The 15,714-nt window shown below is 36.8% G+C and overlaps 1 protein-coding gene across 1 annotated transcript; it reads left to right on the forward strand.

The window, feature by feature from the left end:
* The first annotated feature begins 201 nt into the window (after positions 1-201).
* LOC134824957 (EF-hand domain-containing family member C2-like) lies at positions 202-14,780 on the forward strand. The gene is made up of 14 exons (XM_063836984.1): positions 202-349; positions 524-725; positions 894-1,055; positions 1,333-1,527; positions 1,725-1,968; positions 2,190-2,355; positions 4,570-4,783; positions 5,023-5,118; positions 6,453-6,565; positions 6,804-6,933; positions 7,196-7,359; positions 7,492-7,562; positions 13,776-13,825; positions 13,973-14,780. The coding sequence occupies exons 3-14, from the start codon at positions 954-956 to the stop codon at positions 14,126-14,128; spliced, it is 1,701 nt and encodes a 566-aa protein (XP_063693054.1). The 5' UTR covers positions 202-349; positions 524-725; positions 894-953; the 3' UTR covers positions 14,129-14,780.
* The last annotated feature ends 934 nt before the right edge of the window (positions 14,781-15,714 follow it).

Below are 15,714 nucleotides of genomic sequence, written 5' to 3' on the forward strand. Positions count from 1 at the left end.
TGAAAATGCTAAAAATAGTTAATAAGCAGGCCACAAATCCATATCGAAGACTACAGTAACACGTAGACTAATTGTAGGCAGTTAGAAAGCGGGAGACACTTGACGTTTCGATGATTAGGTAAGCAAGCGATATCTAGGTAATTGTGTGCTAGAAGTTCGTTGTTTGATGTAATTATCTTAGGAGACCATTCTCCGGACAGAAGATCCCTCCCAAGTCTAAGATAGTCCCCAACGGAGCCGGACAGCCAGCCCCCTCCTGGGTGGTTCACGACCGGCAGGTTCTTCGTTTCAGTGCTTTCTTCCAGGAGGCAGTGCACGAGAAGAGGGAGGAGAAGTACAGGATCAGAAAGTGAGTTTTTGTGTAATCGTAAATTTAGTGTTTTCGTGTTTCTCTTGGGTAGTAAGGTGATAGAATAATGACGAACTCTTTACTTAAAATTCGGCAAATTTATTATTCAAAAAAAGTAATTTGTATTTATCTAAGAATTATGTACAGCCACATAAAATCAACACCTCACCCTAGTTGCACGATACTCTACTACCTGGAAGACGACAGTATCCAAGTCAACGAAGCCCGTCAGGAAAACAGCGGTATTCCTCAAGGAACGCTGATACGCCGACACCGCATCTCCCAGCCACCACCAAACGACGATCAGTTCTACACAGTGGAGGCGTTTAATGTTGGCAACGCGGTTACTCTTTACGGCAGAAACTTCACCATCAAGGTACTTTAGTCTGAAACTGGTGTTTTGATACATGCTGGATAGGCCACATTTTTGTGGCTCCTAAAATGATCAATATTTGTTTGAAATATCAATCTGTTCTTTGGTTCATAGTTCATTCTTCGGTTCATAGTTCATACACTGTATATATTAACACACTTCATCCCACAGGACTGTGACGAGTTCACCCGTAACTTCCTAACTAAAACAGGAGCTAAAGTACCGGTGGCAATGTCCACTGAACCTGCTGATCCTTACTTTGTACACAGGAAGAACCAAGCTGCCACCATGCAGCCTCATAGGCCTTACGAGAAGTGTGATACACTCAAACAGGTTAAGAAAACTTCCTCTTCCATTATCTGTGCTTTTTCCCGTTTAGTATTCCTTTCTCTTTTTAAATCATCCGCCCTGTTTGTTTTGTTTTTGGAAATATCATGTACTTTTCAGCTTTGATTATCTGAAAGTCAGAATGAAAAAAATTAAAAATAATCATAACATTAAAAATTAAGTTGCACTAATATTGCACTAAAGTTGCACTGATATTGCACTAATATTGCACTAAAGTTGCACTAATATTGCATCGCTGTTGTATAACATTTCCACTTTCCAGTTCCTGGACAACGACAGAAAAGTACTGCGATTCTACTGCATCTGGGATAACTCTAGCGAGATGTTCGGAGATGTTAGGGAACTTGTCCTCCACTACTTCCTGGCTGATGATACTATCGAGATACGCGAGGTGATCAGAGCTAACTCCGGCAGGGACGCCGCTCCTAAGTTCTTGAGGAGGAGTAAGGTTCCTAAGGTAAGAGTGACGAGGAAATTGGGCTGTTACACTATTTGCTCGACTTTTAGTTGATGGGATATTGTCGATACCAACTTATATATGAGTTGTATTTTCTATATGAATGCCCATTGCCCTATCGAGAAGAACAATGTGCATCATGTGCCTTTATCATGTGCCTTTATGCTGTTTATAATAATAACTGTTTGCACGTGCAGGAAGTAGGCGCGCTGCACAAGCCCGGTGAAATAACAGAGCGAACAATCCTGAACGTATTCGGCCCCATGGGACACGGAGGACGATACATCCTGGACTCTCTAAAAACAGGAGCTGTGGACAAGTCCTGTTACACTGATGCTGATCTGACTATTGGAGCTAAGGTTAACGTGTGGGGCAGGGAGGTGACGGTCTGTGATATGGACGAGTTCACTGCTCACCATTACGCCTCTAAGTTCTCCGTTGGTGAGTTTATTTAAATTTATGTTGAGATTGTAGTTTTTAATTAAGGGAGTTGTTCATTGTTTTTCGGATGTTGACATTGTAAATATTAAGAATTAAGATATGTACATTATCTGATTTCTCTCAAGTCCTCTTTCGCTCATTTTTCCCTTAATGAAGTGACCGCATAAAACTGTCTAGTGTATATTTTCGTTTAAATTAAAAACGACCCATCTCTCTCACAGCAAAGAACACCCCAATCCACTACAAACAGACGGAAGCTGCTAAGATTGAACGTGAGATTCCACCTTACAATGGCTGGGGATCCGAAGAGGACTCCAGAGCTAACTGCCTGAAACTCATCGCTCAAGCTCCTAAACGAGACTTCATCAAATTCATGAAGAAAGACAGGTGGGTCACTGCAGATATTTCAACTTAAGGGGGCCGGGGGGGGTCTTCATCAAATTCATGAAGAAAGACAGGTGGGTTGCTGCTGATATTTCAACTTTAAACTGATTATGATGTAAACAATAAGTATATTTAAATATTGATTTAACATGCATGTTGAGAAACTGTATTTCAATAATCTGGTTAATGTGCATATAAAGTGAGTAAATAAGAATCCAAATAAGGACACGTTCAAAAAAAGGTGGCACTAGAGATTAATTTTTTAAAATGCGTATTAAAAATAGTCATTGTTCTTTGTTGGTTGATATATCTATCTATACCTTTAGAAATTCGATTAAATTTCATGATCCTGAAATCACGGAGTCTCTAGTGCTTATATCACAGGAGTTATCGTTATTTGTGTGCCAATGATTCAAATATCACACAATTAGAAATGCAAGATGAATCAACACTAGATAATCTGAAAAGTACTATTCACAAAGACGCCAAAATTGATATGGTGATTATAATGCATGTATGGAATGGAATGTCTTATCTGAAATTGTTATTGGTGCCAAAATGATTCAAAAATCACAACTTAAACGTTGGAAATGAGCCTATTTTGAACAGTGATTATTGAATCATCTTACGTTTTTATTGGCTTTCTATCATTTTTTAGGGTACAAAATAGTATTAAATAGTATTAAAACCAGTTAATATGATTCAAGAATCACATTTTCGTTAAAGGTGCGCTATTAAGTCACACTATAGTAAGCCTTAAATTAAGTGCACGATATGACAATTCATATCCATTCTATGGACTATGATTCTTATTATGTGATTTTTGAATCCATGTCTAAGCTTATACCATATTGAAGGCCTTTGAGCGATAATTTTTGATCTCGGTGCTTAAATGATTCAAAAATCACACAAATCTGGCTACCAAATATGTAATTTCCTTTAAAGTGTGATAATTGAATCATACGTAATGTTCAAGTTGTAATGACATTTTGAAAGTAAAGGTAATGAATCGATAATCACATTTAAAAAATCCGATTAAGTATTATATTAGTGCTTTTCATGCAACAAGTAAAACAAATCCTTTGTGTCATGTTTCCAGGGTTTGGACTGGAATTGCCTGCTTAAAGAACCTCCATCGCATTACATTACATAATTTTCTGAAACATATATTACATTTACAATAAATTATGCAATATCACAACATTACAATCAACAAAATAAATTTAATCGCAGAATCTCAAATGCAAATAATCGTAAATTAAACACAAAAAACAAATTAAACATGCAATAAATGAATATACGAATATACGAATGCAATCATATGTTACTGATATGATTCATTTGTCACATTATGGCGACTAAATTATCATGGCTTGAGCTGTAAAAGTACTTGCCTAGTTTACCCTGTTTAAAATCAGTGTTTGTGATTATTGATTCCACTATTACTCTAATAACGAACTTCTCCATGACCATAAACAAGTGTCACAACAAATCACTGCAGATTTACTATGAATACCAACCTGATATAGAGCCAAAAAGTGATAGATTCCCCTGATACAGCATCATTACAATACATGCTCATTTATGTGATTTTTGACTCATTATTGCACTTTTAACCATCTAAATTCTCTAAATATTAGTTAGCATGCTATAATTGTGATTGATAGAGTTCATTGTTACAATCGTTCCGTTGATATTCATATCACATTCATCATTATAAAACACTTAGTCAGAATTAACCCTGTGTGTGATAATTGCATCGTAACTCCACATTTAACCGGTGATTCTTTGCACTTTTAACACTCAACTATCTCAAAAAGGTTCAATAATCACATTGAGAAGCAGGACACACTCACAGAATGTAAATTCATCATTAGAGGTGCAAGAAATGAATATTTTGTGATTTCTGGCTCATATCTGCACAATTAACAGATATAAAGAGACGAATGACTTAATTATGTGATATTTGAATCTTTTTGGACCACATATTAAAATTTGGTTAACTTTCATAGCATACTCCTTGAGATACAAGTATTTTAAAATGCTTCACACAATTTTGGCAGTGAAAAATCAATCTCTAGTGCCACCTTTTTATGAACGTGTCCATAAGCACATAATTTTAGTATGTTTTTGTTTAAGTAAGATATTTTTTAAATGTCGCTTCATCATTAGAGCCACTTTCAAGTAAGAAATAATCTAACCCTCACCTTTTCTCAGACAAGGACTAGACAGTCACGTGTTACGCTTCTTCGCCAGACTCGACACCAACCGACCCATCGACATGGACCGAACCTTTATCATTTCCTTCTTCCTGTCTGATGATACTATCTCCGTGTTTGAGCCGGAAAAGAGGAATTCTGGTATTGTACACGGCAAATTCATCGAGAGGAGCAAGATAATGAACCCAAGTGGTGGATACTACCAAGCTGAGGTGAGATAGGATTGTGAGAGTGAGATTTTATATTTTGCTCATCGCAAAATTATTGGTTTTTAAACCTTCAAAAGTTGTTGATCATTGAAACCGTTACTACTCTACTGAAAATAACTGCCGGAAAATATAGAAATATTTAAACTGGATACAGAACCCAATCATTCTTAGTCTTAGTACTACAATTATTATTCTCAATTTATTATAAAAGTTCTACAAAAGTAACCTACCTCACATTTCAGGATATTTACGTAGGAGCCGTGGTAAACTTCAGATCGCACCAGTTCGTTATTACCGATGCTGACGAGTACGCTCTTTCTTACGCTGAGCAACACAAGGTAATTAGCTAATTAATTAATAGCTAAAAACAAAGTATTTTGATTATTTCTAGTGGTGATATCTCGTAGATAATATCATGCCCAGCTAGTAGTAGCACATCCCACAAACTGCACTGGCATATCATTGACACCACCACATCCTACACACCACCACATCCTACACACCACCACATCCTACACACCACCACATCCTTTACACCACCACATCCTTCACACCACCACATCCTACACACCACCACATCCTACACACCACCACATCCTACACACCACCAGTCACCACATCCTACACACCACCACATCCTTCACCACCACATCCTACACACCACCACATCCTTCACACCACCACATCCTTCACACCACCACATCCTACACACCACCAGTCACCACATCCTACACACCACCACATCCTACACACCACCACATTATACACATCCTATACTACACACCACCACATCCTACACAACACCATATCCTACACACCATCACATCTTAAAAATCACCACATCCTACACACCACCACATCCTACACACCACCACATCCTACGCACCACCACATCCTACACAACAGCACCAACTTCATACCAAGAGCAAATGTTTTATGGACATACGTTTTCAGGATTGATGAACTTAATCGAGATGCTGAAACTTCAAAATTGAAAGACAAGAATTCAGGAAATTCGGTGTCTCTCCCTACACCCAGTCAAGACAGGAGTGTTCTTTCTTTTCCTTGTCATTTTCTTAGAATAGTAAATTATTTGTCATCGACGTGCTATCAGTTGAATGTTTTGATTAAAATGTTCCAATAGTGATTTCAACTTAATCACATATCACTTAATATCTTTGTGAATGTTCACACACTGAAAGCAAAATTCAGTTTTTCTTTAAACCAACGATTCTTAAATTTATGTTTTAAAGCTTTATTAATTCTACGGGCAAAAAACCTGCACTTGAAGATGTATTACTGGGAAAATACTGAGAACTGTTAATATAATGTAAATATATTAATTAAATAATGAGAGCATCAAACTTTGTTTATATGATTTTATGAAACCTGTGTACTATCTGAAATGTATGTGTACATACAATATAATTAGAGTTTTCAGAAAATGTGTCTATTTTTTGTCCCACTTGCTTGTCAGACGACGTAAAAAGCAAGCAGCAAATTTAGTGAGTGCTGCACGTCCTCCTTAGATCATCCTCTAAAATTTACATGATTCAAACGCTATTTTTAGAACAGAGGCCTATGAAAGAGTAGCATGAATTTATACAAAGCTCCTGGTAAATCCAAATGTCATATTTTAATATCTTGTGTCTTAAATTTAATAAACGGGAAGTTCCCAGAAGCTGATCTGACGAGAATAATGGACGCTCTCTGCGATAGTATCCCAGAAAATGTTCTTAACGAGGAGTTTGCACAGAAAGAATCTGTCTCTTACGTTGACTTTGTGTAAGTTTATTATTTTCTCTCTTATTTTTGCCCTAATTATTATAGTTTTATCTTTTATGAGAGATCAAATTAAGTTTTTTAATCGAAAATTTGGTCAGTTTGAGTCTGAACTAAATCTAATTTGTTAGATCCTGCATTTCCAGTGATTGTAACTTTTAAGTACAATAGTTCAAGGAGTTAACTGTTGTATTGGTTCAAGTTCCAGGTTCTCAAGGTACTAAAATACTCATTTGTTCAGAGAGTTGATAGAAGCGAGCAGTCACATGAAGCTATCACAACACGCAATCCTTGTTATAGCACGCAAATACGCTAACGAGAGTGCCCTGAAGATAACCTATGATCTGGTTCTAAAGCTCTGTCGTTATAGAGTAAGTTTTATAGAGTACTTAAAAAGTAAGTTTTAGAGTACAGCTTAGAGGATATCAATTTGTAAAGTAAGTTTTAAAGTTTATCTTATTTTACCCATTTAAGACACTTTTTATGAACCATGTTGTTTTAGGACAAGTACATGTTAATTTGCACCTCTGTAAAACATCTAAATGTATGTTTAATTTTTTATGACGTATTTTACGTCACATGACATTCTGTTTAATATCAGTATTTTAACATTCACCACAATAATCATTGCAGCTGCAGAAGATGAACTTTGACCGATACGACGAGCTGCGGAAAGCTTTGTCACAATGTCCTTCCGAAGATAACGATAATCTGATAGATCCCGCTGATGTTTATAGAGTGTGTGCTGGTGTTGGGCTGCCTCTCAAAAACGATCTTCTCACAGCTCTCATCCAGAAGTCAGTTTTTGTTAAGCTAAATAGGCGGGTCTGGATTTTTTGATGAATTTGCCGATGCATAAACTGTTTTTTGGTCGGGTTTTGGGTTCACAAAAATGTATTACGTAATAATACCATTTGTTCAATTTTCAGAGTTCCAAAGCCGAATGGTCGTGTTGATTACAAATCATTCGTGGAAGAATTGAATTCAATAGAAGCTGCGGGTGAGTTATTGATGATGATATTTTTTGCTTCCACTCTCATTACCGGACAATCTGCCCCATGTCTACTGTATTATTCCGTGAAAATCAGTTATTTGCGTCGCGCGCTGTAATATTTTATCAATACAAGCACAACTTTTCATAACTAGTAGAATCAAATCGTGCGCGCGTTTCCTTGGTAACCAGTAAATCTCTTAAGCAGCCATATCATAATGATTTTCATCCAGCAAAAGATCAAGTGCCATATTACATAATGTTGTGAGAAACAATTGAGTTATTTACAAACAGCCCAGGCCACATTGGTAGTCTCACATTTCCGTGAGGTACTACAACTGTATGTGACAACTTTAAAGCAAGATGAGATGGTCGGTTTCTCGTGTCTCTTGCTACACTTTGTATACCTCTTCGGCCGCGAAAAGAGGTATACACTATACAGATTACAGCGTGTGTCAACGTGTCTCCAGTCTCTGTGTTTTTATTTTATTTCATTTTTGGTGAGAGGCTTAACCTGGTTGGCCCATAAGAGGAAAGCATAAAGATGCTTTGCCTACCTCTGGGGTGTGGGAACCCTCCAAGGAGATTTTTTTTATTAAATACTTTTCAAATTTTACAGAGTACAGCAATAGATGAATATAAAATAGAATCGTTCAAAATATCGCCCCCATCTGTAAAATATGATGGGCACCCAAACACGGTAAACACATAGTGAACTATGTCCGCAGTAACTTGGACCCATTACATCGAATTAATCTAAATCCAAAAATTTATGAAAAACTATTTAATAACAAACAAATCCATGGTGAATAACTGTGGATATAGAGTCAAAATTTGTATTTCAATACGTCAAATTCCAGATACATTAGATACAGGTCTAAAATGGTCATTAATGTGTGAGAAGGTGTGCGGGTGAAGTGTGATATGATGTTGAAAGTATAGGAAGGTAGATAAAAAAATTAATAAAACAAAAATAATAATAATATGGGGAGCAAAGAGACTAGGCTAGACTGTTGTTTCACTATCCAATAAACATTTCCATAGATGCTTAGTGACCTCAGCTTTGAAAAGATTAGTAGACACAATCTGTCTTACCTGTAAAGGGAGTCCATTCCACAGTATATGGGTTCTGTAGAAAAATGATTTTGCCAGTGGGCTATTTGAGGTACATGTGGTGTGTGAATTCTGACTTAACTTAGGTAAAATTGATGACACAATAGACAGACTGTCGAGGTGGCAACGTCTTAGTCGAGAAGTGCCCTGATATAAAGAGAGATAGCGAGGCAGCGAAACAGGAATTAAATTGTTAAGAACTTTGTGGAAAAAAATAAGATCATTCAAGTCAAACTTTTGAGACAAAGGGAGAATGTCGACAAGCTTGCACTTTTTGACATATTGCTCAGGTGGATAACTGCGGCCCTCTTCAGACAGAATCCATTTAATAGCTCTCTTTTGGAGACTTTCTAATTTATCACTAAGTGATTTATTACAAGGGCGCCAGATTATTGAACAATTTTCGAATTGGCTACGAACCAGGGAGAGGTAAAGCGCCCGGCGACGTTTCTGATCAATGACAATATGGCCATCTCTTCTGACCATACCAAGTTGTTGGCAGGCCTTAGTATAAATTCTGTCGCACTGACTATTCCAACTTAGCTTAGGAGTAACATCGACTCCAAGATCTTTTTCTGACTCTACATACACAAGAGGAGAGCCATCAAGATTATATGCGAATGGAGGAGATAAAGATGGTTTTCCTGAAACAATAAGCACTTTACATTTTGCTGGATGGAATCGCATTTTGTTTCTTAGTGCCCAGTCAGAGAGATAGTCTATATCCATTTGTAAATTAGTATTATCAGAAGATGAATGTATTTTACGCCAGATTTTTGTATCATCGGCATACAAAACAATATCAGTATTATCCGAAAGGCCAAGAGGAATATCATTGATAAACAATACAAAAAGTAAGGGACCAAGAATAGAGCCCTGGGGGACACCAGAATTAACTGAGAGGGTAGATGACATCTCATTACCAATAACCACTCTTTGGTAACGGCCTTGAAGGTAATTGGTAAGAAATTTGAGAAGTGTACCATCAATGTTATATAAGGTCTTTAGCTTATGAAGAAGAATATCATGATTTACAGAATCAAATGCCTTAGCAAAATCAAAATACACAACATGATTGATAATGTTTTCGTTAAGAGACAATGCCAGGCTATCACAAAAGTCAACCATATTGGTTGTGCATGACTTGTGCTCTAGAAAACCATGCTGCCTGGGATCAAGAAGGGTACTTGTCAAAGAAAGCAGTTTACGTTTAACAATGCGCTCAAAAACTTTCATGACTAAACAAGTAAGGGATATTGGTCTATAGTTTTCAACCTCACTTTTCTTACCTTTCTTAAATATTGGGACAACATTTGCAAGTTTCCATTCTTGTGGAATGTAGCCGCTGTTGTAAGATCCACGAAAAATGCATGTTAGAGGGTAAGCTAAACCTACGGAACAATTTTTGAGAATTTTACCGTGTATGCCATCTGGTCCCTGGGCTTTATTTGAATTAATATCTGAAAGAAGCTTACGAACATCCCGATGATCGAAGTCAATATCAAAATCAACATCATTGACATAGGAGATGTCAGTGTCATAAAGTGAAGGATCCGAAAACTGGTTATAAAAGAAAGAATTGAAAAGTTCAGCTTGAGCTTTGGGTTTGAACCGAAGCTGTCCAGAATAACTAACACAATTAGGAATACGGCAGGAGTTAGATTTATACTTAACATGTGACCAAAACTTCTTAGTTATAAGCGCTGGATCATCACTATTGAAAAGATTGTCTCTTATTTTGGCTGATGAAAGCCTCTTAAAATCTTTACGGCTAGTAACAAACTTTAACTCATCAGAAATAGAACCAGAAATTTTAAATTTAGCTCTGAGTCTATCTTTTTTACGGCATGAAGAAAAAAGTTCACTATCGAACCACGGGGGTTGAAACTCTGATTTAATAGTTACTTTAGGAATATGTATATCAACTAAATTCATAATGCAGTCTTTAACTAACTTCCAAGACGAATCAGGATCTAGGCATTCTAGGACTTGCCAATTAATCGAGCATAATTCACGATTAATCATGTCCCAGTTTGCTTTCTTATAATTATAGATGTTACGTTTAGGAGTTTTCTTGCGGGAAAAGGAGCTTTTAATTGAAAAAGTGACAGGAAAATGATCAGATTTACACACGGAATGAGGATCACAGACATTCAAGTTATCGATTGTGTTATCATAATTACTGAGAAGAATGTCTAATGTATTACCACTTTTATGGGTGGGTGATGTGATCAACTGGGAGAGAGAAAGATCACTGAAAGAATCTATGAAGGATTGCTCAATAGGTACGGTACTGGATGAAGATAGCCAGTCTGTATGGGGGAGATTAAAATCACCAATAACATAGATTTTAGGGGGATTCTTTTTGGAAACTAGCTTGCGAATATAACTAACTATGACATCATGATTAGGTAACCCAAGAGTTCCTACTCTATAACAAGTACAGATTACAATACTCTCTTTGTTAGGAAAAGCAATTTTAACGGCAAGCATTTCTGCACCTAGGCTAACTGGTAGTCGGGTTGTAGTGGCATCGAGATCAGACCGAACAGCCAAAAGAACACCACCTCCATTTTCCCTAAACTTTTTAGGGTTATTAGGATCTTGAGGATGAGTCTTTCTCGTGCGGTCATTGCGGAAGATTTCATATTGAGAAGAAGGAAAGATTTCGTTGCTAGAAATAGATTTTTTGAGCCAAGTCTCATTTAGGGCAATTATGTCAGGCTGCTCTATGTTAGCAAAGGATTGAAGTTCGGAAATCTTATTGCCATCAAGAAGGGGATGGGAGGAGCTTAGGTTACTGAAAGGAATAAGACCTTGGACATTTTGGTAGAGTACAGATAGGGAGTTGGGACCTGGATTAAGCATAGAAGGATTAACAAGAGTTATCAAAAGAAAGTTAAGAGAGAAAACCCAAAGAATGAATAAAGATACTAGACGCCTGAGGCGGCTGGAATACTTGACTCTATTCATCTTACCAGGGAGAAGAACATTTCTTATAAACCATGAGGAGATAATTACAAAGAAAAGTTTGATGTGGGAGCAAGCAAGAAATGGTATAAGATAACGTGGGCTGTCAAGGAGTAGAGAGGAATGAATATAAGAATCTAGGGGGAACACGGTGTTCATGGACCTAGTCGTGGAGAGAAGAATTGGGAGAAGGTAAGTCATGATGAGAGAATAGAAGAGAAACATATGATTATGATAATTGTAGTTGATGTGTGGGGTGCATGGAGAATTAAATGTGTAAATTTTGTTAGGTATAAACGTGTTGATATGTATATGTGCATTTCTTGACTGTGTACGAGGCCTTTTGCATGCAAAAAGACCTATTCTAAGTCTAAACGATTCATTGTCTAACATATGGGAAAATGGGCAGTGACCGAATGTACCTGAAATAGGAGGCATAAAATTGAGAAAAAGATTAAATCAGAGATTTGTTTGAGTTTTAATTTTAGGCGCAACGTCTTAATCAAAATATTAAATGAAAGAAAAGATCAAAGATTTAAATTCCCAGAAGATTATTTACAACCCTGTCAAAACTGTGTTCGTTTACAACAAACTTAAGCCAAGTGGAAAGTAAACCTACTCCTCTCATGTTGAGATGAAGCCAATCATGGTATAGAAGTTCATTACAGGATCTAAAGTCTCGAGTTAAAAAGTCTGAGAAACAGTCTAAGAACACGCAATTATTATTTAGGCATAAGTCTTTAAGTAGATTATTAAAATCTAGAACATTCTTTGCTATGTAGGAATATAAACACTTAATAGGAAGACAACATTGGATAATTATAATTGCAGCGGGAAATAACTGCTTAGTGGTGTCAATTAAGTCATTAAGATACTTCCTAAGGAACTGAACCCCATACTTAGAATGTTTTATGTCATTTGTACCAACACTCAATATAATCTTTTGAATATCGTCAGCTTCTGCAGCTGCATGAGTTTTATGAAAATGCTGAATATTTTCAGTGATATCTCTAATTTTTGCACCACTTTGGGACACATTGATAACTTTCCTTCCCCAGAATCCCAACTTATTTGTCCGTACGAATTTTGTCATTGACGTACCAAGCAATTTTGCCAGCGAAATCATTGGGAGGGAGGGGTAGTGTGGCTGGTCGATTGAGGGATGGAATGCCTGGAAGCCGAGACGTTAATACCAAAGCAAAATGAACTAGGCCACTCTGGTCTGATCCAGTGCTTCGGGTACAATAAAACGCTTAGTGCAGTTGGAAAAGTGGACAATATTAATTAGTTAAGTTATATGTTAATTGTTAGTTGTCGAAGATGTCGTTGAGCAATCGCAAATTCGGGACGGTCTCTTCTTCCGCTCCCACTTAATTGCTCGCCAAAATTTTAACACAATTCTTGTTTAAAGGCTGTGTGTGTATGAAAGTAATCATGTTGAATTGGGTGTATTTTTGGAAGCTGATTCCGAATTACCCCCCATGACGTAGGGTAAAAATGCTTCCCTGGAGAGTTATGGGTAAAAAACTGGTTTGGTCACGTGACAGGCTAGTAAAACACGAATTCGATTGTTTAGGGTTAGGGTTGGTGTTAGGGTTATGGATAGCTTCGGGGTTATGGTCAGGATTAGGGTTGGGATTAGGGTTTATGTAAAACCGTTTTGTTCGGCTGCAAAACCATAAAAACCAAAGTCACGTGATAATTTTGGGGCGAGTGAATTAGTATTAGAGCCCTCAGCCTTCTTCTTCATGATCAAACAAGACAGGCACTGGTGCTAAATTTGCAGATGGTACGAAGGTGTTTGTTTTAAGCCCACAGTTTCCAGTGATACGGTGCACTGCAGCTCTGTATTTTAGTCTGTTATTATTGAGCGGAGTGTAGTGTTTTTGTATGATGGTGGCATGTTTTCTCCCTGACCCTAGTGTCATCTTGGTGTGTCTAGGTTCTTTATTGAACTAATCTATATAGTTTAGTTTGGCGACTTTTTCGTCAATCAAAATTGTATTACATGTTACTGATTGGGTGAATAATATAATGTGTAGTGGGCATATTCGTGATATAGCAACAACCAATCCACCTTTAATATTGGACACGTGGGTTAATTACAAACACAAATGACAAAAGTTATCATATTTTCAGAGGAAAACGTCCCATTTATCCCTGATTCTCGTCTCACAGTTCCCGATGAGGTTAGTTTCAAGAACTTTTTAAACTTCAAGATGATCGGGCTCAAAAGCCAAAATATCTAAATGTCTTTCGACACGTACGGATACACTTAATAGAGATAAATTAAAAGCAAGACATTTTTAATTTTATCTAATTTCTTCCCACTTCAGGAGAAGAGTGGCTGGTTTGGACTCCGCAATTTCCACTGTTCCCCCGATGCTATACCGGGTGTGAACATCAAAAGTTTCTATGACGACTTAGTGGCTCTCAAACAGGCCCAGGCACAGTCTCTGTCTCCTAAACCCAAGTCGGTTCACTTCTCCTAGTCAACGTGTTGATGGTGTATCAGTTTTTCAAATCCTGCCGGCTAGGCGTCATTATATTCGACTCGAAATTTGTATTTGGTTTAATTTTAATCAATGTGCTGACAATTAACTTAAAGTGTTCAGATTATTTCCAGAAGTATCCTTATAATTCAGGATAAACCATATTAACCGTGCTGTTTGATTTATGCATGACTTAAAGACTTAATCTCAGACAAATTGTAACGACACAGTCACAATTCTTTTATTAAAGCCGGGAATAAATGGCGTAATAAAAACGACTAGGAGATTTTACTCTTACTAGAAGAAACTATTTTGATGAAACATTTTATGTAATTTTCCAGGCATATTTGTCACTTGACCACTGTCAATTTTAGCCAGCTATGACCTATGTGTATCTATTAATATAAACTTTTTTAGAGGTATATTTGTGGGGAAATTGTAGGATTTAGAACTTGTACCGGTGAACCTGGCCCCAGCTTTTGTTATTCTTGAGCTGTTTATCTGCAAGAGACACCACTATTTGGGTAATTACATATTCTCTCTCTTATAAATGCTAATTGTAAAATTGAGCTAAAGATGGATCATTATTATGGATGAGTAATGAGTATCGATTGTAGATTTTGACAATATTTGTACCACAGATTAAGACCTATTTATCTCGTTTCACTTGGTTCTCAACAAAATAAAATGCTAACTTCATCATTTCCAAATATATCAATTTCTAATTTAAATAATGTTCCATATTCCCAATACAACGCAAACGTAAAGACGTGAGCTATCGTAGAAAAAGTTAAAGCAGAGTCTAATGCAGTATTCTGTCTAGGATCACAACGCTGTAATCATCAAATAATAGAAAGGCGATTAAAATCTCAGAGTGTACCGTGTACGTCATGTCCAGATCATGATCAGTATAAATAAATTGCAGTTTATCCGGAACATCAAAATTGTCTATTTACATAACTTGACAAATATGAATCCAAAATGTTGTCTTTAAATTCCCAAACTGAAATCAAGTTTTACGTTCAATTCTTGGGCTTTACCAACGATGTCAGATAGTTTCACAGCCTGAGGATGATTGATTGATTTAGTTCAATTTTCAAAGTGATGAAATAAATAATTGGCGGAGATTCAGAATATAATAGAAAAAAGCCGCGTTCAGTGTTGCCCCGGAGACTGCCATTCTGAGCATTTTTTAGGACAATATTCATTTTTTGTCTTTTTCGTTCATTCCATGAACCTGGGTAATTTATTTGAGTTTTGATGGCTCTTAGCCTAGTTTTTTTACCTATATCCCATCCTTAGAAAACCGAATTGAGGCTTCCCCAGCACTTAAATCCAGCCAATACTTCGATGTGCCCCGGTTCCAACAAAATCTGGATTCCTCAGGAGGATTATTTGACAAAATGGAACATGTTGAACATTGGTAACATCCGGTTTTCTGGACATGCATTGATTCCCAAACTTTGGTTTTGAGTGGTCCTAGACTAATAAAACACTTTCCGACCAATTTTAAAAAACGTTTCTGAGATTTTTAGGACAATATTTATTCATTTTTGTTCATTTCGTTCATCCATGAACACTGGGTA

This window comes from Bolinopsis microptera, chromosome 13 (genome assembly GCF_026151205.1).
Source record: "Bolinopsis microptera isolate Bmic1 chromosome 13, MBARI_Bmic_1.0, whole genome shotgun sequence".
NCBI lineage: Eukaryota > Metazoa > Ctenophora > Tentaculata > Lobata > Bolinopsidae > Bolinopsis > Bolinopsis microptera.